Genomic DNA, 23,870 nt, shown 5'->3' with positions numbered 1-23,870 from the left:
GCTGAGGGGTGGGAGGGAGCTTTGAGAGAAGAGGTTGGACTTGGGGATGAAAAGGAGATGGTGAGCAAAGGCTGGGGAAGTACCCTGAGTGATGCTGACAAGGATACAGGGACCTGTTTGTCCCAGGATGGAGAGTGGGGAGGGTTCAGAGGATGCCATGAGTGGTCTTACCTGGACCATGTGGTTTTAGAGCTGTTGAGGGTTGGAATGTATGAGAAGTCCTGAGTGAAACCTGCAGGGAGAGAGGGACCTGCTGGACTAGGGACTAGACAGGTCAAGTTTAAAGAGAAGAGCGGGGATCTCTTCACGTCTGTGTCTTGGTGCATGTCCTCTTCGGTGGGAAGCTCACCATGAGTAGCAGCTACCAAGGACTATTGAATTCTAAAGCTTGTGAGACAAAGTCTAGAAAAGGGATAGATTGGGCTGTAGCAGGGAGAAGGAATATTTTGGCTTCTTTTGATGGTCTTTTCCTACAGCAAGGATCACAGAGCTGATGGTCTACCTCAGCCCCCATTCCATCTAGATGAGACATTTGCATTCTTTGCTGAGAATTTTTGAGATACATGCAGATTGCCATGGGTGGCACCAAGGTTTTTGCTGGGAGAATCTGGCCCAGAGCAAATGACTCTGTATGGATAATGGTTGGCAGAAGGGAAATCGCTTTCCGCACGCATGAATTTGTTCTTTATTATTGTTGTTGTAACACCTGGTTCTGTCACTCTGAATGTTATTTTGGTGATGGATGATGCAGATTTTTTTTTTTAAGCAAGGCATAGTTAAGTAATTTTTAGGAACCTATTCAAAGTTTTACATGTCAGTGATGACTGTCTTATGGTTATAACAGGGTAGGAGGTATACTCTGTGCATGATGTCATGGTATGCATAAGAGTAAACCACCACGGTCTGACCAAGATGGGTGGGGAACCCTTTATCAAACTGACCTAGCTGAGACTTGAGCCTAGCTTCGCTTTTCTCTTTTCCCTTGTGCCTCTCCCGTCATTGAGGTGATTGTGTTCCTCCTTGGTCAGGTCACTGGGCCTGCCACTTATTGGCTGTGTGACCTTGAGCAACTACCTTACTACATTGAGATTCTATTTCTTTTATCTGCAAATAGGAATAGAAAACAACATCTGCCTCACAGGGTTGTTGCGATGGTAGGATATCAAATGTAAAGTTCCTAGGTTGGTCCCTTGCAATAGCAGGTGATTGACAAATGTTAGTTCCCTTCTGTCCAATAGGGTTTCTAAGGAGCAGCTGGTGGATTCTAACTGCCAACCTTTTGATTAGCAGCCAAGCACTTAACCACTGTGCCACCAGGGCTCTTCTTCCTTCTTAGAGATAAGGAAATTGATCAGAGCAATGTGATATCGATTGGCTGGTTGTTTTCAAGTATTTCAGAAAGCTGTCATATATGACAGAGGAAAGACACATTAGCAGAACTAGAGCTAATAGGTAAAAAATGGAAGGTAGATTTCATCAACATAGGAAGGAACTTTGTAATAATTGGAGCTGTCTTATAATGAAATAGAGCTCCTAAAGTAGTGAGCAACTTGTCCTGGAAGTATTTGATTAGGGCAGGGTTTCTCAACCTCAACTACTGATGTTGTGGGTCAGATGATTCTTTGTTGTTAGGGTCTGCCCTGAGCATTGCAGGGTATTCAGCAGGCCCCCTGGCCTCTACCCACTACACACCAGTAGCAATCACCCCCTGCCCAGTGTGACAACCGGAATCTCTCTAGACATTGCCAAATGTCCCTTGGGGGACAAAACCACTCTTGACTGAGAACCGTTGAACCAGAGGCTAGATGACAGAAAACTTGAGAGATGGTAAGCTCCACCCTACCCAAAACTGAGGTCTTAGAACATCAGTTCCAGAAATTCTGTGAGTGACTTTTTGGTTTGGGAGAGCCCCTACCACCTTGCATTAAAGGCTTAACACATGTGAAATTGTGGGGTTCAGTTTATGCCATGGAGAACAACTGAAGCACCTGCTTGGAAGGTTTTCTGTGGTTGGATTTATGATTTGTTGCTCTTTTTTTTTAAAATTGTAAAATACACATAACAAAGTATTCATCCTTTTAACCATTTTAAAGTATACAGTATTCAGTGACATTTAGCAGATTCACAATGTTGTACAACAACTACCTCTGTCTAGTTCCAGAACATTCTCATCACCCCAAAAGGAAGCACTGTACCCATTAAGCAGTCACTTCCCATTCCCTCCTCCCCTCAGCCCCTGGCAACCCCGAATCTGCTTTCTGTCGCTATAGATTTGCCTGTTCTGGATATTTCTTAGAAATAGCATCATACAACATTTGTCCTTTTCTGTCTGGCTTCTTTCACATGGCATAGTGTTTTCAAGTTTCACTGGTGTTGTAGCAGGCATCAGTAGTTCATTCCTTTTTATGGCCGATGTTCCATTGTGTGTTCCCATTGTGGTTTTGCAGGTCATGTTAGCAGCTTCCTATTGGTCCCTGCTGGCTCCAGCGGTTGAGATGGCCACGTCCAGTGGAGGCTTTGGTGCCTTTGCCTTCTTTCCTGTGGCTGTTGGCTTCACCCTTGGAGCTGCTTTCGTCTACCTGGCTGACCTGCTGATGCCTCACCTGGTAAGTGCCGTATTCCTGTGCAGTCTAGTGTCAGGATCTTTCTAGCTCTGTGCGGTAGGTTTGTTTCTGTTCAAACCTGACAGGCCTCTTCATGTGTCCATTAAGTAGCCATTGAAGTCTAAATAGATATTTCAAGCCATTTGAGGGCTTTTATTTAGCAAAATTGAATTGTGGTATCTTCTTTAGAGAAAAGAATCTCTGGGTAATATGACTAGGCATATCCTTATTTACATTTTGGTGAGTTCAGATTTTGAATGTCAGATTTCATTATAAATATAGCTGACATCGTGCTGTGTGACACCATATGTATGAGTGGGCTGAGAACTGGAGAAATAAGGGACCGTGATCATGATCCTGACCTTTAATGAGCTTCTGATGCAATCAAGGAAATGACAACACACCCAACTATAGCCTAAGACCATTGACAAAGCACCACATCAACAAAGGCTCCTAGGAGTGTGAGCGGGGAAGACTGGGTTGGGTTTGAGCTCAGATCTGCCATTTACTGGTTGTGTGTCTCTTAACCCTAGTTTTCCTTCCTACAATTTGAGAATAACTCCCATTACCCCTTCCTACTTTATCATTCTAAGGGAAGAGTAAAAATCGAACCGGAAGATGCCGAGGAGATTCCAAGTAAAAAGACAAAACAAAACAAAATGGCCCCAGAATTGGGGAAAGCCAGAAATTTTAGGCCATTTGCTGACTTAGGCCTGGTGGGTTGGGCTAAGGGGATGAAGATGTACTTGCTTACAGAGAAGCACGTGGGGAACAGCAGCAGAGCCAAGGCCAGGCCGTGTGATAGTAACTGAAAGCCATTGGCTAAAACCCTGTTATCAGTAGAGAAGTGGAGTCAATGCCAGTAAGAGCCCAGGATAAGCACCCACGCCATGCCAACCATGTGTGCCTACAAGTCCTAGAGGTGGGCAGAAGCCCCTGTGACAACCCAACCCAGTGCTTGAATCCTCTGCCCACCCAGAGGTGGAGGAAGCACAGGAAAGACTATATGGGGGAGAATGGGGCCCAAGGCTGTTCTTCTGTTGGCTCATACTGAGGTAGAATTAAGTCAGGCTCTCTGGAGCCGGTGGAACATGTACCTAAGGAGGCAGGCTGAAGTTGTCTTTCTGGTCTGCCCACCTTCTTTCTTGCCTTAAATTAGCTGGGAACTTGGCCTCTGGGCTCTGCAGCTAATGAGATCTGGGCCCAGACCCTTGGTGTGGGCTGCCCCAACCTGAGACACCAAACAAAATTCAGGGAGTGATTACCCCTAATACAGAGGGATTATCCTCTGGCTCACAAAGCTGGATGTGTTACCTGGACGGAAAAGCCGTGATACTGTCTTAGAGGAAAGACCATGTCTGATCAGACAATTGAATGGCCATGTGTCTTTCTGCCCCTGAGCACTTGACTTTCTTGATGTCCTGTTTATCTACATGGTCATAGCTTTGAGGGGTCCTCATGTGGTCTGCTCTCAAATCCACCCTGGTTATGTGTGAATTTGCAGTTGGGGTGTATTCTGTGCACCCTGGAAAGAAGAGCATGTAACCAGTAGCCTTAACTCCTGAACAGTGGGCAGGCCAGCTCAGTGGGTCTGCACAGCTGGTGCTCTTTCTGCCCTTCCCACCCGGGCCCATCCGGCTTCTAAGACAGTACCTCGGAGAGGGCTCTTTGCAATCACTGTGGGCCATTGTTCACTGGTATTGGGGGTGGTACTCAGGTGTATTTGATCAGCTGTCTGAATGTAGGGGCTTTCTCTGGGCTGTGTAAATAATAAATGGCCAATTTGTACTATGTATCAGCACTTTTTTTTTTTTTAACCTTTTGGTTCATGTTTGTTCTTCTAAATGCTTTGAATTTGGAGATGATCCCAGGGGAGAGTCCCAGATAGACTGTACAGAAAGCAGGAGTGGTTTGTGGTCATGGGGTGAGTGTCTAGGGAGGGAAGGAAAGGGCCCAGAAAGGGGTCTAATGGCCATGAATGCCAGAACCTCACTCATTTGCCCCCATTGGCAGTGAGATCAGCCTGACAGGAAACATCTGTTCTAGGACATTTGAAAAGAAATGGATTCTTGCTGTTGAGGTAGAAAGGGAGGTTGTCTTAGAAGGTCTTATAAATAGACGAGAATTATTTAGAATTGCTACGGTCACTGAATACAAATGTTGCCCTAAGAGTTGCACTTAGAAACAGTCAGCTGACCTTCGCTCTTGGGCAAGCTAAATGTTTCCCTTAGTTTCACTATTAATTTGCTCAGTAAACCTGAAAAGGGCAGCAGCTTGAGTCTACCAAAGATGCTTTGTGGCGTCTGAGTTAATGGGCTTTGACCTTGAATCCATGTGGCTTTCAGCATGGATTGAGGCCCCCCAAGGAATAACGTCTTTTTTTGGGTGAGGGGAGAGGGCTGGGGTTTGATTTCAGGAGGCTCACTGTTCTTGGAATTTATGTACCAGTGGCTTTTGAGGCTGTGGAAAGTTCTGTGAGCGAATTGAGCCCGAGATCCTCTTAGTTCCCAATTTATTCCACCCATGACAAAGCCCTATGTTCAGCAGATGGCCCCAGGAACAGGGTGAAGTAGGGAGAGTGAAAGGTTTTGGGTGCAGCTTAGACAGAGGGGCTCTCATCCTGGGGAACAGGCCCGGGGTAGAGGGGGGTGCCTACCTGCAGAAAACCCTTTCTCATGTGTCCTGTGGGGGCGATGCTCAGAGTTCAAGGGGGTGAAAGGAAGTGAGCCAGCCTGTTTGTTATTTCGCCTGGAGAACTAAACAGATCCAGAAGTCTGGTACGGGCAGAAATGTGGTTTGATTGATTCTGCACCCTTGCCCTGCCTGGAGCCCTTGACCGTGACCATTCAAGTCCAGGTTCCAACACCTCAACTACAGAGCCGCTGACCCCAGTTATATATATTCAGGATGCAGGGGGTGGGGTGGAGAGCAGCAAGACTCTTGGGTTAGTGGGAAGGAAATGGTTAATGACAGACCATTTTCTGTAACTCCATTTCTATTCATCAGCCTTTCAGATTTATTTTTCCCCTTTTTGGAGCTGAAGCAAAATGTTGCTCGTGGAAAGAGTTTTACTCATAACAGCCTGTCAGGTTGAAGGCATTGTGGCTTTGTTAACTTCAAATGCATCCAATTACTCTCTGAACTGAGTGTTTATTTTCAGGCTGTGATTTGGGAATAAAGTAGGGGAGGCTTGTGCTGTCACTGTTAATCGGAAGTGTACTGACAGGGATTTACAGAGACTTTGCTAAATGGTATCTTAATGAAAGGAGCAAAGAAGCCTGGGGGTAGGCCAGGAAGATACGACCTGGTAGACCTGGAAAGAAGGCCAATGAGGGGACCAAAAAACCAGTTGTCATTGAGTCAATTCTGACTCATATGTGTCAGAGTCAAACTGTGCCCTAGAGGGTTTTCAATGGCTGAGAACTTTCGAAAGGAGATTGCCAGGCCTTTCTTTCTAGGTGCCCTGGGCAGATTTGAACTGCCTGGTCTTTTGGTTAGCAGCTGAGCCGTTTGTACTATCCAGGGACTCTGAGGAGGGAATACCATGGGAAATGCTGCTTGGCCCAGTCCAAGGCCAATATCCTCTTTTTGATGGCCCTGGGAAGAAAGAGACTGGATAGATTGAACAGCTGTTTGCAAATATCAAGATTTTTATGATCTTTGCAGGTTTGCTTTCATGTGAAGTTAAGGGGTGTGTGTAGATGAGAAGTCTTCACTTTGAGTTTAAAGCAGTGGTTTTCTACTGGTGGATGGGGAAGGGGTGGGAGGGGTGGAGGGTCTGTGTGTGTCTCCAAGGCCTCATGCCTTTCTTTGGACTCATAGGAGCATAAATATATTCTCGTTATTAAAAAAAAAAAAAAAAAATTTAATTTAAAAATTAAAAAAAAAAAAAAATTAAGTGAAAGCCCCTTCACTATTCCTGTCCCCTCCCCAGTGGTCAACCAGTCAAGAATTGTCATCAGTTTAGTGGGTATCCTTCCAGATTTTTCTTTCTTCTCATCAGTTGTAGTGGTGGTTACCTATTATTGAGCTGGTAACCATGTGTGCAGAGTGGAACTACTCCATAGGGTTTTCAAGGCTGTGATCTTTCAGAAGCAGAATGCCAGGCCTGCCTTCTGAGGGGCCTGTGGGTGGGTTCGAACGGCCAGCCCTTCAGTTGGGCACTTAACTGTTTGTGTCACTCAGTGATTCCCTCTATATCTTGGCACCATAAATAGCAAATGAAACAGAGAAGATGTATAAACAGTTAAGCAAGAGATCAGATTACAAAACCTTAACCTTCTTTGGCCTGGCTCCACATCCAAAAAAACCAAACCCGTTGCCATCGAGTCAATTCTGACTCCTAGAGACTGTAAGACAGAGAAGAACTGCTCCATAGAGTTTCCAAGGAGCCCTTGGTAAACTTGGTAAATCCTCCAGATTTTTCTTTAAAAAAAGAAAACTAAAAAATTTTTTTCTTGTACTTTAGATGAAGGAATACAGAGCAAACTAGTTTCCCATTAATTAATACACATATTGTTTTGTGACATTGGTTGCCAACCCCACAGACATGTCAGCACTCTCCCCTTCTTGACCTTGGGTTCCAAAAAAGAAAAGTAACTTTATTGCGCTTTTTAAATATTGAAATATAGACTGGTTCCCATTTCCGTGTAGTGTCTGAGTAGGCTTTAAATCAACTTCGCAGCAATGAGAACCCTGACTGTAACCTAGATCTCTCTCTTCTCTTCACTGATATTTGGACACGCAAACATTTTTGCACAGGGGGATTCAGTCTCTGTGTTCTGTGTCATTTTTATATTAAAAATGACTTTACCTACTGTCATTTTAATACGCGTACAGCATTCAACCATCTTAGTATGGTTTGGGCATCAGTTTTCCTGCTGCTGAGTAGTCTGATCACTCTATGCTTTTGCATATGTGTATATGTACATCAGAAACCCTGGTGGTTAAGAGCTACAGCATCTAACGCAAAGGTGGGCAGTTCAAATCCACCAGGAGCTCCTTGGAAGCTCTATGGGCAGTTCTGCTGTGTCCTGTAGGGGTGCTATGAGTCAGAATTGACTCAGTGGCAACAGGTTTGGGTTTTTTTTTTTGTTATATGTACATCTGGAAATGTAATTTTGTTTTGTGTTTCCTGAAAAACAAATGGAAACCTACTGTCTGTGGTGTTGCTACTTGCTTTTTTCAGTTTGCTTTACATCTTGGCAGTCTTCTCCCTGGGAGATTCTGATATGCTCCCACCCCTCCCTTCCCTCTTGTGGTGTTTGTCATCTTGGCAAGGCTGCCCAAGTGACTGGCAGTGGGAAGGGAAGGAAGTGGTGCCTCTGTCTCTCTGAGAGAGCTTGGCTCATGGTCTTGCCTGGTCAGGCTCCAGGGAGCAGGGGACCCTGACAAAGGCTAGGGCTACTACCTTCTTCTCAACTCCCTCTAATTTATTTGTGTCCCCAGCCCTGTTCACTTCCTACTAGTTGTCATTCTGATGGCAAAGAAGATGCCTCCAGTGAAAACTTACATGAGCAATCTGTGCACATACTTTGAATATGCCCCCAAACATTGCCGATGTCAGTATTTAGCCAACTAGAGCTTTGTGAGGGGCTGCATATGACAAGGATCTGGAAGTGACAGATAGCGTGGCAGGTGATTTTTTCCCCCAGAGGGGTGTTTGCGTGTACTTCCCTCTTTCATCAATTCTCTCCATCTTTAATGTTCTGATTCTGCTCCACTGACTCAGAAAAAAAGAGGAGAAATGGCAAGGGTACCTTCCAGAGCAAAAGAAGGAGAAGTGGCAGTGGAATCCATTGAGCGTCTGTAGCATAAGCCTGAAATTGTCAGAAGAAGGCCAACAAGGGCAGTGTGAGGCATTGGTGGCTCAGTGGTAGAATTCCCACCTATCATGCAGGAGACCCAGGTTCGATTCCCGGCCAATGCACCTCATATGCAGCCACCACCCGTCTGTCAGTGGAGGCTTTATGTGCTACGACGATGATGAACAGGTTTCAGTGGAGCTTCCAGGCTAAGGACTAGGAAGAAAGGCCTGGCGATCTACTTCTGAAAATCCAGTGAAAACCCTGTGAATCACAATGGTCTGACCTGCAGCTAGTCACAGGGATGGCGCAGGACCGAGCAGCATTTCGTTCCATTGTGCGTGGGGTCACCGTGTGTCACGGGGCCAGCTCAATAATAGGTAACCACCACTACAACAGCACGCTTTATAGTGAAAGTGAAAATTGACCCTTTGCTTCGCTTCCCCATTTCTGATGCTCTGTCGGGGTTCGAGACGTGTAATCCTGCTTCCTACTGTAAGGTGCGTCCTGGGGGTGATCTGTTGTTGAGATTTTGGCTGGTCTAGATAAGAGCTTCAGCAGCAGCAGCAGCATCAAATTCTTCCAGTGTGGGGACATCACTGTGCCACAGAGGCAGAGGCTGGGATGTCGGGTGGTTTGGGCAGCTGGGGATGCGTTTACCATATTCCTTATGGAGCCAGGAAACCCTGGTGGCGTAGTGGTTAAGAGGTAGAGTGGCAGTTCAGACCCACCAAGGGCTCCTTGGAAGCTCTATGGAGCAGTTCTTCTCTGTCTTACAGAGTCTCTAGGAGTCAGAATTGACTCGATGGCAACGGGTTTGGTTTTTTTGGATGTGGAGCCAGGCCAAAGAAGGTTAAGGTTTTGTAATCTGATCTCTTGCTTAACTGTTTATACATCTTCTCTGTTTCATTTGCTATTTATGGTGCCAAGATATAGAGGGAATCACTGAGTGACACAAACAGTTAAGTGCCCAACTGAAGGGCTGGCCGTTCGAACCCACCCACAGGCCCCTCAGAAGACAGGCCTGGCATTCTGCTTCTGAAAGATCACAGCCTTGAAAACCCTATGGAGTAGTTCCACTCTGCACACATGGGATCACCATGCGTCAGAACTGACTCAGCGGCAGCTAACAGCAAGAAGATTGAGAAGCACTGGGACTGAGATAGCCCAACCTTTGGATGTCCTTGGAGGCCATCCGTTTAGGTACTCACTGTGTGTTCTGGGCAAATGCACGCTGTTGGATGAGTCCCCTGGCACCTGAAAGGAAGGCTGCCTGGGTATGCCCTGGGGGGCAAGGCATGCTAATGAATACACAGCACTAATAAATACTTCAATTTCGAATGGAAAAAATCTGCATGCTTGCCAGCAGTGGAAGCAACAGCTGATGAGTCCTTGCTGGGGGAGCGTGGCGAAAGGCTTATTGTTCAGAGTGATTCACTGGCAAAGGAGAGTTTTGAGTCTTTTTGTGAAACAGACTGGATGTTTCATCACACTGGGGGGCTCTTAGCACTCCAAAGCCATGGGCACTTCACCAATGAGATGTTTGGAGAGAGCTGGCATTCAGGTCTCTCCAAAGTACCTATGTCCAGGGTGTAATTGGACACCATGGAGGAGGTTTTATCTTCTGCCCTTTGATGTGTGTACAGCCTCCTGTGACTTTCAAGAAGATGCTCAGGGGTAGTTTTTGGCCCTGTTGACATGCACGGGGGTTGCAAAATGGGATGAGGCCGTCCCCTAGTGTGGTGTGTCTCTTAGTGCCCTAATGCTGCTGAGTACAAATTCCCCAGGTGGGTAACTTCAAAGAGCAGATGTTTATTTTCTCACAGATCTGGAGGCTAAAAGTTCCAATCAGGGTCTTGGCCATATATGGATTACTTTCTTGTTGGTAGCACTGGGTGCCCCTTGGTTCCTCTGCCTTCCTTAGTTTGTAGACTGTCCTCACATGGCGTCTGTCTTCCCCCATGTATGTGTCTCTGTGCGTATTCTGCTGTTCCTATAACTCAGAAGTGATTAGGTTTAGGACCCACTTTCCTTGGGTATAACCTAAGTCCAAAAACCAAACCCGTTTCCATGATTCTGATTCATAGCGACCCTATAGAACAGAATGGAACCACCCTATAGGGTTTCCAAGGAGCAGCTGGTGGATTTGAAATGCTGACCTTTTGGTTAGCAACCGAGCTCTTAACCGCTGTGCCACCAAGGCTCTGGCTATAACCTAATTAACATAAAAAAGAAAACCCAAATAGTAGGACATATGTCTAGTACTTTATTTTTCTTTCAAGAAGGCATATAGGTAGAATAATGATTATTTACCCCCGTTACAGATAGTAAAACTGAGACCCAGAAGAGTTATGACCTTTCTAAGGTCTGAGAGTGTCTTGGTGGTAGAGCTGGGACAAAGCTTGGTCTTCCCAGCTGGCTGTGTTCTTTTCTTTGAATTCTCTTGGCTTTTTCTCCCTTACTCAGTGGTATCTTATACGAAGGTGGGAAAGTGCCATCTCTCCCCACTCCTTTTATTTCCCTCTAATCTCCTTCCTGATGTAGAAGTGCTGTTCCATGTAGCATTTTGTTAAGGATGCAACAAAATAGTGGGATGGTAAGAAGAATATAGGCTACATTAAAACACCTGTGTAAACTATCAACTAATGTGTGATAATGTGAGATGTTCTTATTCTCAGAGCTTGGGATCAGAGAGAATTTAAGGGTTTTTGGATAAGTCATGACATTAGCTAGTGGTATCTTTGTAGGTGTTTTGTAGGGTAATCTGGCATCGGATAATTGAACGAGTTGGATTCTTGAGAAAAAACAAGGCCAAGGGACCAATTAATGATCATTGCAATATTCCACCCAATGGCCGTGACGACCTGAGGTTACAGGAATTTGAGAGACATTTAGAAGGAGGAGGAATGGAAAGGACCAGATAACTGACTGGATATATGGAGGAGATAAAACTGTCTAGTCTGATCCCAAGGGGAGTCGCTGGGTGGTGCACTTGGCTGTTAACTGAAAGACTGGTGGTTTGAGCCCACCCAGAGGCACTTTGGAAGAAAGAAAGGTCTGGAGATCTACTTCTGAAAAATCAGCCATTGAAAACCTTGAGGAGCACAGCTCTATTCTGATATACATGGAGTTGCCTTGAGTTAGAATCCACTTGATGCAATTATAATGCAGTTTGAGAACAGTAGAGGCCCAGGATGGAAATGGAATATTTGGAAGAGCGAGATGAGCTTGGAGGGGAAGATTATTGCTTTGGGAAACATGAATTCACCAAGCATTGACTGATGAGCTACGAATATGTCCTTTGTGTGGATGGTGAGGTATCTAAGTGAAGATGCTTATGTTGATGTCATTGGGTGCCGTCGAGTCGATTCTGACTCACAGCAACCCCATGTGACAAAGTAGAACTGCCCCACGGGGTTTCTTAGGCTGTAATCTTTATGGTCTCCTAGCCTTTAATCTTTATGTTGTTGGCAAAGAGTATTGAACATACCATGGACTGCCAGAAAAACTAACAAGGCTGTCATGGAAGAAGTACAGCCACAGTGTTCCTTGGAAGTAAGGATGGCAAGACTTCTTCTCAGTACTTTGGACATGTTATCAGGAGGGACCAGTCCCTGGAGAAGGACATCATGCTTGGTAAGTTAGAGGGTCAGTGAAAAAGAGGAAGACCCTCAACAAGATGGATTGACACAGTGGCTGCAACAATAGACTTAAGCATAACAACAATGGTGAGAATGGCCCAAGACCGGGCAGTGTTGTACATAGAGGGTCGCTATGAGTTGGAACTGACTCAACAACACCTAACAATGACAACAACAACCTTTATGGAAGCAGATTGCCAGGCCTCTTCTAAAGACTGGCTGGTAGGTTTAAACAGCTGACATTTCTGTTAGCAGCCGAGTGCTTAACTGCTGTGCCACCAGGGCTCCTGTGGGATGGCTTAAAGGAGGTAGAAATGTGAGTCAGTGGCCAGGAGTGGGGTGGAGGCTGGAGTTACATGTACAGTCTTGGTAAGAACCATCGTCACGAAGGGAAGCGTTGAACATGTGAGGCAGGAACCTGGTGCTGGCTGGCCAAGGGCTTGTACTCAATCCAGAGGCAGGAAAATGTATATATAGCCAGAGAGTCTGACGACACTGGGGTTGAACAGAACAAGGGCTTCAGAAGCTGGCCATACCCTCTGGGATGCTCTGAGGCAAGGCAGGCCCTGAGGTGCTTGTATCTGCCCACTCACGTGGCTGCCAGTGTGCCTGGTTGTTGGAGAGGAGCTCAGCTGATTCATGACAGGACAGGTCTGACGGGTTGATTGCACTGGGAGAGTGGGTGAATGGAATGTTTCCAGCAACACCGGAGGCAAAGGCCTTTATTGCTCCGCAGACAGGCCAGGTCAGGGTTAACTGGTCATCTCATTACAAGCATTAGGGCTTCACGGTGGCAGACTGCGAATGTCCCTCTGCGGAGGCCCGAGGCCATGGAAGGCATGGAGTTGATTTAGGTGTGTTCTGTGTTTACACTGGAGGGCCATGTGCAGAATGGATTAAGGAAATCAGTTGAAAGCTTGTGTGGTCAAGGTAAGCCAACTTAAAAAAGGAGAAGGATGAGTTTGTGTGTGTGTGTCTGTGTCTGTGTGTGTGTGTCTGTGTGTATATGATGTTTGTGATTTCTGAGAGGTCGCAAGAGACACTGTTAAGAGGATTTGTGTTGTGGCTGTGTCCTGTTGAACTGCTGGCCCTCTCTGCTTCTCAGGTTCCTGTTGTATGAGTCAGGAATGACCATATCTGCTTTACACACATGCAGAGCATCATCCTGACTTCTCCTCTCCTTATGCCCCGTGTATCTAATCAGTGGTCCCTGGGTGGCACAGATGGTTTGTCCTTGGCTGCTGATCGAAAGGTTGATGGTTCAAATCTACCTAGCAGTGCCACGGAAGAAAGACCTGGTGATCTGCTTCCATAACGATTCCAGCTAAGGAAATCCTATTCTGTAACACATGGGGGTCACCATGAGTCAGAACTGACTGGACAATGACACATTGTTTTTTTTTTTCCTCTAACTAGCCACCTTTTTTTGTTTTTTAGCCACCAAGCCTTATTGATGTGATCCTTTACATCTAGGGTTGGCAAACAACAGCCCCCGGGCCAAATCCGGGCCACCTTCTGTTTTCGTAAAGTTTTATTGGTACACAGCCATGCCTGCTCATTTACACATTGCCTATGTGTTCGAACAACTGCAGTAGTAATTGCGACAGAGACTATGTGGTCTGCAAAGCAGAAGATATTTATTATCTGGTTCTTTACAGAAACCATCTGCTGAGCCCTGATTTAAATGCCTCTCCATTGAGCCATTTCTCTTCATCCCATGTCTCCACTCCATCATCTCCCTGCTGCAGACCATTCTCCACAAGTACGAGGATATCCTTCCCAGCTGGCGGGTCTGGTTGTAGTTCCCTTCCTAAGCCCCTTCAAGCACTTCCGGCATTTCTCAGTTTAAAAGTTCAGTTTCCATGGCGTCTTTACAAAGCCCGTTCTGATCTGGCCCTTGCTGCTTCCTGCAACCTCATGCCTCCCGCTCCCCACCCCTGCCCATCTCTCTCCAGAGCTTCAGTTTTCCTTTCTCTCCATCTCTCCGCCAGGAATGCTGTCCCTCAGCATTTTGCCAGACCCATCTCCTCCTTATCCTTTGGGCTATGGCTTGTGTGTGGCTTCCCAGAAGGTTTCCCGCCCTGCCCCTTGTCTTGGTTAGAGGCTTTTGGTGCACTCCAGTTCCACTTGGTGTTTCCACTATCCTGGTCTTTCTTTTCTCTGTGCTGTCTGTAGACCAGGTCACTTGTGGCCTGAAGGCAGGGCCCCGGGCAGGGACAGGGGCATCTCTGGTCTCTGCTGTATCCTCCACACCAGCACAGTGCCTGGCACATAGTAGGTCTTCGAGACATACAAGGACAGGGCCATCCCTATTTTCTGCTGTGTCCTCCACACCGGCACAGTGCCCGGCACACAGTAGGTCTTCAGAAGGTATTTGTTGAATAAATGAATGAGCTGGAGAATGTTACAAGGATCAAATGAGATCATACTTACGAAAATTCCTTCCAGACCTAATGCCGTGGATTGAATTGTGTCCCCTGAAAATATGTGTATCAGTTTGGCTAGGCCATGATTCCCAGTACTGTGCAATTATCTGCCATTTTACCATCTGATGTGATTTCCCTGTGTTGTAAATCCTATCTCTATGACGTTGATGAGATAGGCTTAGCGGCAGGTTTGTTAATGAATTAGGACTCAATCTACCAGATTAGATTTTGTCTTAAGTCAATCTCTTTTGAGATATAAAAGAGAGAAGCGAGCAGAGAGACATGGGGATCTCATACCACCAGGAAGGCAGCGTGGGGAGCAGAGTGCGTCCTTTGAACTCACGGTTCCTGTGCCGGAGAAGCTCCAAGTCCAGAGGAAGACTGATGACAAGGACCTTCCTTCAGGGCTGACAGAGAAAGCCTTGCCCCGGAGCTGATGCCCTGCATCTGGACTTCTAGCCTGCTAGACTGTTGAGAGAATAAACTTCTGTTTGTTGAAGCCATCCACTTGTGGTATTTCTGTTATAGCAGCACCAGATGACTAACACCTAGTGTGGGCTTTACCCTTGTGAAAGTGATTCACACATGGGAATTATTTTCTGGAAGCAGACTCAGGCCCTTTGCAGTTGACCAGTTTTGGGGCACTGCAAACACAAGGCACAGTTAAACATGCAGGGGAAAAAGGACAGCTTAATTTGGGATTTGGATCTGTTATTTGATTTTCCATGAATTACTTACTTCCTTAATTATGTTTGGCTAAGACGCTAAAGGAAACCCTGGTAGCATAGTAGCTAAGTGCTATGGCTGCTAACCAAAGGGTCAGCAGTTCGAATCCGCCAGGTGCTCCTTGGAGACTCTTCTACTCTGTCCTGTAGGGTCACTATGAGTCGGAATTGACTTGATGGCAATGGGTTTGGTTTTTTTTTTTTAATTTAAGATGCTGAAGACTGATGCTACCATTTGAATGAGTGTTTTCTGAGCAGTCTGATCAGGAAGTGTGTTAGGATGGGGTGGGCATGGAGAGAAGCAAGAAGCCAGCCTGTGGTGTTTTAGAAAAACACTGGTACCTGGTTCCCCTCTGGAGGTTCTGATTCAATCACATCCGGAAAGAGGCCTAAAAAAACCCAAACCCGTTGCCATCAAGTCAATTCCGACTCATAGTGATCCTATAGGACAGAGTGGAACTGCCCCATAGGGTTTCCAAGGAGCAGCTGGTGGATTCGACCTGCCAACTTTTTGATTAGCAGCTGAACTCTTAACTACTATGCCACCAGGGTTTTCAGGATGAGGCCTAGGCATTAAAAAAAAAAAAAAAATCCTCACAAGACTGATGTTCAGCCAAGATTGACGACCACTGGTGGAAGGCTACTTATAACTTGCTTTTTGTCCGGGTACTGCTGGAGAGGTTGCTTTTTGGATGATCCCCTGTGATTCTAAGTACCCTTACCTTTCCTTTTCAAGCCAGTGCCTTACTATTGCAGAAGTCAGAGAGAAGAACTTTCCTGCAGGTGACGAAGGGACAGTCAAAAGTCTCATTCTATGGATTGCAACCTTCAGAGGCCACCAGAATCACTTGGGCTACTTAACAAAAATGCAGATACCTGGGCCCCACCTTAGACTCAATGACTTAGAATCTGTAAGGGTGAAGTCCAGGCACCTGCATTTCAAACTAGATCTCTAAGGGAGTTTGCAGCTCACCAAATGAGAGCCACGGAGCAGCCCAGAAAGGCAGACAGCGAAACACTGTCTAAGGGAAAAATGCAGAAAACTTGGGGGGGCTCCCAAACCATTCCACCACCTCATGGTTTCAACCCTTGTTAAATTTTTTTTTTTTAATTGTGATAAATACACATGTAACAAATCCTTTGCCATTTCAGCATTCTTCATGGTACAATTCAGTGACATGAGTTACGTCTGAGCTTAACTGTTGAGCCCGGGAATGTAGATGCATCTGCCTCTACCATCTTCTGATAGCGTCTGTCTTCGCCCATGTCTGCTTCCTTGACTCTGAGTCTATGCTGCCCTTTATGTCACTCAGAAGTGGTTAGATTTAGGACACGCCCTGCACTGATTGTTGTTGTTACGTGCTATCGGGTTGCTTTCAACTCACAGCAACTCAAGTATAATAGAATGAAACAAAACACTGCCCGGTCCTGCGCCACCCTCACAGTCGTTGTTCTGCTTACGCCCATTGTTGCAGCCACTGTGTCCGCCCATCTCATTGAGGGTCTTCCTGTTTTCTGCTGACCCTCTGCTTTACCAAGCATGATGTCCTTCTCCAGGGACTGGTCCTTCCTGGTAACATGGCCAAAGTACGTGAGATGAAGTCTCGCCATCCTTGCTTCTAGTGAGCATCCTAGCTGTATATCTTCCAAGACAGATTTGTTCGCTCTTCTGGAAGTCTGTAGTATATTCAGTATTCTTCGTCAACACTGATATGACCTCATCAATGTAACAAAGAAAATCCAGTTTCCAAAAAGGATTACATCCACAAGTATTGGGGTCTGAACTCCAACACATATTTTGGGGGAGCACAGTTTAGTCCATAACAGAGGAACGTGTCAGTGTGCCACTGAGGCTCGTTCTCTGTAGGGGCAAACTATGACGCATGGGTGAGGGTGTGTTCGTCGCTTACTTATCAGAGAGGCTCCAGGTTTCTCAGGGTGTGTTTTCACAGCATCTGTTGCCATTCTTCTCCCTGTTCTCCTGATGGCCTTCATAAAAACAGTCGCCTGTTTTGTCTGACAAGCTGATCCCGACTCTGCTTATCCCGCCCCCCCATTTTGCTGGATGCTGCTTGCATATTGAGTTTCCATATGGTACAGCGAGTGGCAGTCGGAGGAGTGCCAGGAGACAAGCTCAGTGATGATACCAAGTTTCCTTTGATCCGTTGGTGGAGGGTTTGGGGTGGGTCCTATAGGTAGGGTGCCTGGGAAAGCACAAGCTAGGGCAAGGCTTGCTTGCGGAGGGACTTCTAGTTTAACATCACAACTAGGGTTGGAGGTGGGTCATTTCTATTGTATCATATGATGATATTTTATTATGTAAGGATATGTTATCTGATGATATTATATGCTATATCATTATATATACCCACTGCTGTCAAGTCAATTCCAACTCGTGGCGACACTATAGGACAGAGTAGAACTGCCCCCCTAGAGCTTCTAAGGCCGTAATCTTTATGGAAGCAGACTGCCACGTCTTTCTCCCATGGAGCTGCTGGTGGGTTCAAATTGCCACCCTTTTGGTTAGCAGCCAAGCACTTAACCACTGTGCCACCAGGGCTCCTTATCATTACATACACCATATTTTAATGATTTCTGCTGCCCTTATGCTCCTCATTCAAGGCCGCATTTCTAGCTTGGGCTAGAGCTCCTAGACAGGCAACATGTTGTAGCAGAATAAGCATGGGCTTTCGATCACATTGACTTGGATTCCTCAAACTGTGTCTTGGGGCAATGACTTAACCTCTCTGAGCCTCAGTGTTCTTATCTGTAAAATGGATATAATCCTGCTTGAGAGAGTGGGCATGAGGACTAGATTATATAATACATATATACAGTACTTAACACACAATCTGTTCGTAGTGGGTATTTCCTAAATGTCAGAGTCCCTGGGTATTGCAAACAGTTAACCCACTTGGCTACAAACTGAAAGGTTGGAGGTTCGAGCCCACCCAGAAGTGACCGAGAAGAAAGCTCTGCTGATCTCCTTCCGAATGATCAGCCACTGAAAACTTACGGAGCACAGTTCTGCTCTGATGCCCACGGGGTCGCCATCCACCGGCGTCGGCTTGACGGCAGCTGGTTAATGACTGTCAATGTCCATGTATCAGGAAATGTGGATGATGCCAGGGATGACTTTTTAGTCACGTTTCTTGTTTGTGTAAGTTTTGGACTCAGGCTTAATAAAGCATTTGTGTGTGGGGTGGGGGCATGGGGTATCTGTGTGTTTGCATGTGCTCGTGGTCTTCAGAAGAGGAGGGCCTCATTGTGACGTCTGTGGGTCTTGCCTCTGGGTTCCAGAAGGCGAGCGAGACGTACTTGCACAGACGGTATGGACAGCCCATAAACAGAGGGCTCCTCTCCTTCTGCTGCTCCCAAGGAACGGGTCAGAACGTTCTGCCCATAAGACTGTGCCCTTTGAACCATAGCCTATCTTTACCACTTCCCCTGTGATGTCTTTCTCTCAGAGGGATTGTTCAAAGCAGGACTGACCCACCTCAACATTCCTGTCATCATCCCATCCAGAATTCCTTCCCAGTACATCGCTATGAAGTGTCTCCTGCCCCTTTTCCTAATTTGGGCTCAGCTTGTTTTCTTTTGACAGCTTAAGGCTCAACCCAGAGTCTAGTCTGCCTCTCTCCAGAGTAGATCTCCGTCTTGTCTCTTCCCTGCCGACTGCCCTCTAGTTTCTTGTAAGCATTCTAGTGTTCCATCAGTTCCCACCTAGGACTCTGTTCCCCAAGTCCAGTCAGACCTGGCTGGAGCCATCTGTCAAACCAGTCCTTTGCAGAATTAGCAAAGTAACCTCAGTTTATATTGTAATTATGAGACGGTGGTTCACTGGTAGAATTCTCACCTTCCACGAGGGAGACCCGAGTTCAGTTCCTGGCCAGTGCATCTCATGCATAGCCACTGCCCATCTGTCAGTGGACACTTGGGTACTGCTGTGATGCTGAGCAGGTTTCAGCAGAGCTTCCAGACTAAGATGGACTAGGAAGAAAGGCCTGGTGATCTATTTCTGAAAATCAGCCAATGAAAACTCTGTGGAATACAACGGTCCGATCCCTAACTGATCATAGGACCGGGCAGCATTTTGTTCTGTTGTGCATGGAATCCTCATCAGTCAGGGGACCACTTGATGGCAGCTACCAAAAATAAAAGCAAACCCACTGTCATCGAGTCGATTCCGACTCATAGTGACCCTGTTGGACAGAGTAGAACTGCCCCATAGAGTTTCAAAGAGTGCCTGGTGGATTTGAACTGCTGACCTTTTGGTTAGCAGCTGTAGCTCTTAACCACAGAACTACCAGGGTTTCTGATGGCAGCTGACAACAGCATTAATGTATTATAGTTATTTCAGGCACAAAGGAGATAGTTTTTTTTTTTTTTAATAATTTTTATTGTGCTTTAAGTGAAAGTTTACAAATCAAGTCTCTCACACAAAAACCCATATACACCTTGCTACGCACTCCCAATTACTCTGCCCCTGATGAGACAGCCTGCTCTCTCCCTCCACTCTCTCTTTTTGTGTCCATTTCACCAGCTTCTAACCCCCTCCACCCTCTCATCTCCCCACGAGGCAGGAGATGCCAACATAGTCTCAAGTGTCCACCTGATCCAAGAAGCTCACTTGCAAAGGAGATAGTTTATTTTCAGTCACAAGTTTGGAAAAATTGAGAAATAGATTCGCATTTCAACCACTTGTACATATCTGCTCAAGTATCTGGGTTTGGGAGGCCCTGGCAACATGTTCTACCTTTACTTTGTGTGGTCAGCTGAATAATGGCCCTCAACGATACCCGGGTCCTAATCCATGGAACCTGTGAATGTCACCTTAACATGGAAAAGGAGTCTTTGCAGATGTGATTAAGCTAAGGATATTAAGATGGGGAGCATCGCCTCAATTAACCAGGTGGGCCCTAAATGCAATCACAAGGGTCTTCATAAGAGAGAGGCAGATTTGACACAGAAGAGGAGAAGGCAGAGTGACCACGGAGGCAGAGATTGGAGTGAAGCAGCCCTGAGCCAAGGAATTCCGGTAGCCACCAGAAGCTGTAGGAGACAAGGAACAGATTCACCCCTAGAGCCTTTAGAGGGAGTCTGTCCCTGCCAACACCTTGATTTTGACCCAGTGGTACTGATTTCAGATTTCTGGCTCCAGAACTGTCAGAGAATAAATTTCTGTTGTTTTTTTAAGGCATCGACTTTGTCATAATTTGTTATAGCAGCAAGAGGAAACTAATACAATTTGCATCTGTGGTTGGTGCCTTGGTGAGCCTTCTCCTCCGGCCAGCTAGGATGTTGGCATTGCTCTGTGCCATGAAGGGAATTCAGTAGTAAGAGCCCTTTCTCTGACACTGACCAACTTGATGCTCATGGCTAATGTCTTTTGGACATCTGACAGCTCAGAATAGTTCAGTGACTTTGCTCACACTCACTGTCTTAGTTGTCTGGTGCGGTTATACTAGAAATACCATAAATGGGTGACTTTAACAAATTTGTTTCCTCACAGTTTAGGAGGCTACAAGTCCAAATTCAGGGTGCCAACTTTAGGGGAAGGCTTTCTGTCTCTGTTGGCTCTGGAGGAAGGTCCTTGCCCCTTTGAACTTCTGCTGCAGGGTGATCTTCATATGGCTTGGCATCTCTCTTCCCACTTGCTTGTTTAATCTTTTTTTATGTCTCAAATCTGAAGATGTTACTAATTCTATCTCATTAACATAGCAAAAACAACCCATTCTCAAATGGGATTGTAGCCACAGGGTTACACAGAGGTTAGGATTTACAACACGTATTTTGGGGGGACACAATTCAATCCATATCAGTCACTAAGTTTTGATCCCTGACTTCTGAATGGTTTAAGATACCACAGGGCAGAGTCGCCAGTAGCATGACAGGCTCTGGAGTCCCACTGACTAAGATCAGGCCCATGCTCTGCCACTTGCTGACCATGAGACCTTGAACTAGTTACTCAGCCTCTCACCCCCTAAGTCACACTGTGCCTGCTCCATGGGGATTGCTCTAAGGGTTGAATGAACTGCTGTGCTTCATTGATTCCAAGAAGCATTTTTTTCCCCACGTTTTAACATCTCTAAAATTAGGATGCATCTTAGAGTCAACGGCAGGTCATTGTTTAATTGGCAGCATTTTTTTCTTTCTTAGTGATACCTTGCATAATGGTGTGCCTTACAGCAGAAGGCATCTGGGAACCGATGACTGTGGTCATCCCTGCAGATGTGCTTAGCTCAGGGCCTGCGTATCGTAAGAGCTCAATAACTATTAGCTACAATGTCGTTGCTGTGATTTAGGTGTGGGAAGCAAGCAGAGGGTTTTAGGTAGGGCTTCACTCTTTTCTTCTGTGCCCAGTGCTTTTCTCCCTCTTCCCCATGCCTCCTTGCCATACCTGCCCTCTTTCGGATTCTGTCCATTCTCCTGGTGCAGCCACTCTGCAGGGCCTGGTACAGGAGTGTGAGAGTCCGTAGTGTCTGTGATATGCCTGGTCCTATCCCCCTCTTACCTCCCCACTTTGCAGAAACCATCCGGGTGTGTCCGTGATCCTACTTGCTACACTTACATAGCTTGAACGTGCCCCCATGGCCTGTCTTAGGCAACATTCTCTAGAGAAGCAATACCAGTGAAGTGTAAATACTTTTATATATTTATATAAAGGAAATGGCTTACACGGTTGTAGAGGCTGGAAAGTCCCAAGCTTGTGGGTCAGGCTGGAGGCTTCTCTTGACTCACATATATGCAGGGCTGGTGAACCCAAGATCGGCAGGTCAGATGGTAGGCCTCTGGCTCACAGGCTGCGAAGGCTGACAGATCCCAAGATTGGCAGGTAAGCTGTTAACTCAAGTCCCAAAAACCAGAGGTCAGGTGACAAGCCAGATACAGGATCCCGAGCTTTGCCATAATATCCACATTTATTGGATGCAGTCCATACCCCCAAGGAAGCTCCCTTTCAACTTATTGGCTGCTCATAGTAGATCTCATCGTGGAGGAGATTGTATTATATCAGATATCACCATGGAAGTGATTCCATTATATCAGGTCTCATCATGGAGGAGATTCCATTATATCAGATCTCACCATGAAGGTGATTCCACCCTTACATAACTACCAAACTACATCATAACTGCCACTGAGAAGCATGGCCCAGCCAAGTTGACACACAACCTCAACCATCATAGCCTCAAACTTTACAAGTCCTTAAATCTTGCCTTGGGTGTAATTGTTTACCCCTTCTTATTTCTGTGTTTCTGTTCCATCTGGTGGCATATGGGATACTCATCCTAGCTTTTCTTAAGGCTAGGACCTGTATTCTCCGGGGTCCAGTCATAAGACAGAAACCACACCAGTTATTTGGTATAAAGTTGATACCTAGGGTAAAAAGAGCACTCTAAGGTATCTCAGAAGTAGCAACTGCAGATAGCAGCGACCACCCCAGTTAGTTGTTAAGTGCCTTTGAGTTGATTCTGACTTGTGGTGACCCCGTGTGACAGAGTAGAACTGCCCCATAGGATTTTCTTGGATGTAATCTTTATGGAAGCAGATTACCCGGTCTTTCTCCTATGGAGCCACTGGCTGGGTTCAAACTGCCAAGATTTTGGTGGTTAGCAGCCAAGCGTTAACTGTTACACCACCAGGGCTCCTTCTGCCACCCTTAAAAAAAAAAAAAAAAAAATTTTTTTTTTTTTTTTTTGATGAGGAAATAGAGGAAGAGAAGTTGGAATGATTAAAACTTAGAAGCTGAGGGGCCCCTCAGAGCTGAAACTCAAAGGTTCAAGGAGGAGGCACCAGTAGGCTGGTGTCTTGGGCTGGAGCATAATGAAGCTGGTTCTACAAGTTACTGGAAAAGTCCAAACGGACTCAGCTGCTGTTACAGGAAGGAATTGCTGCTGCCACGGTGAAGATGCAATGCTGGAGTAATAGAGCAACGGTGGTAAGCAGACAGGAAGGGGTATGCCCCTTCTCCTTTCTCAAGCCCTGTGGTCTCCCTCTAGCCTCCCCTAGTGCCAGAGCCTAATACCACCTGTCTGTCAGTTTGTCATACTGTGGTGGCTTACATGTTGCTGCGATGCTGGAAGCTATGCCACCAGTGTTTAAAATAGCAGCAGGGCCATACATGGTGGATAGGTTTCAGTGGAGCTTCTAGACCAAGACACACTAGGAAGAAAGGCCTGGTGATCTACTTCTGAAAATTAGCCAGTGAGAACCTTATGGATCATAGCAGAATAGTGTCCAGTACAGTACTGGAAGATGAGCCCTCTAGGTTGGAAGGCACTCAAAAAACAGAGACAACAACAGACTTGAGCATACCAATGGTTGTGAAGATGGCACAGGACCAGGCAACGTTTTGTTTTGTTGTACATGGGGTTGCCATGAGTTGGAGCTGACTTGATGGCAGCTGGCAACAACAAGAGAACAGCTGGCAAAACGTGGTCACAGAGATGTAGAAGAGTGCACTTGGCCAGGAAACAGCAGCCTACTAATTGCTGTAGGATCTTAACCAACTTCACTTAGTCTCAGACTTCATGATACTGCATATAAAAATGAGTGTGTATGTGTCCATCACTCAGGGTTCTGGGTTGCAAGCAACAGATAACTGACTCTGGTTGGTGAAACAAAAGAAATGGAGCTTATGAAGGTAGCTCCCAGAATGTTGATGGGGGAG

The 23,870-nt window shown here is 46.1% G+C and overlaps 1 protein-coding gene and 1 non-coding gene across 3 annotated transcripts in view; both read left to right on the top strand.

The window, feature by feature from the left end:
- SLC39A11 (solute carrier family 39 member 11) overlaps positions 1-23,870 on the top strand; it is a 444,014-nt gene that overhangs the window by 51,395 nt on the left and 368,749 nt on the right. For both annotated transcript variants that reach the window (XM_049861321.1, XM_049861320.1), the window contains exon 4: positions 2,448-2,606. In XM_049861321.1, coding sequence (XP_049717278.1) covers positions 2,448-2,606 — 159 coding nt within the window. The remainder of the gene's footprint in view (positions 1-2,447; positions 2,607-23,870) is intronic.
- On the top strand, positions 8,462-8,532 carry TRNAD-AUC (transfer RNA aspartic acid (anticodon AUC)). Its single transcript has one exon. It is a non-coding gene; the product is annotated as a tRNA-Asp (tRNA).

Source organism: Elephas maximus, chromosome 19 (genome assembly GCF_024166365.1).
Source record: "Elephas maximus indicus isolate mEleMax1 chromosome 19, mEleMax1 primary haplotype, whole genome shotgun sequence".
NCBI classification, from domain to species: Eukaryota; Metazoa; Chordata; class Mammalia; order Proboscidea; family Elephantidae; genus Elephas; species Elephas maximus.
Note: the sequence above shows the minus strand (reverse complement) of the source record. Positions and strands in the feature narration are given on the sequence as shown.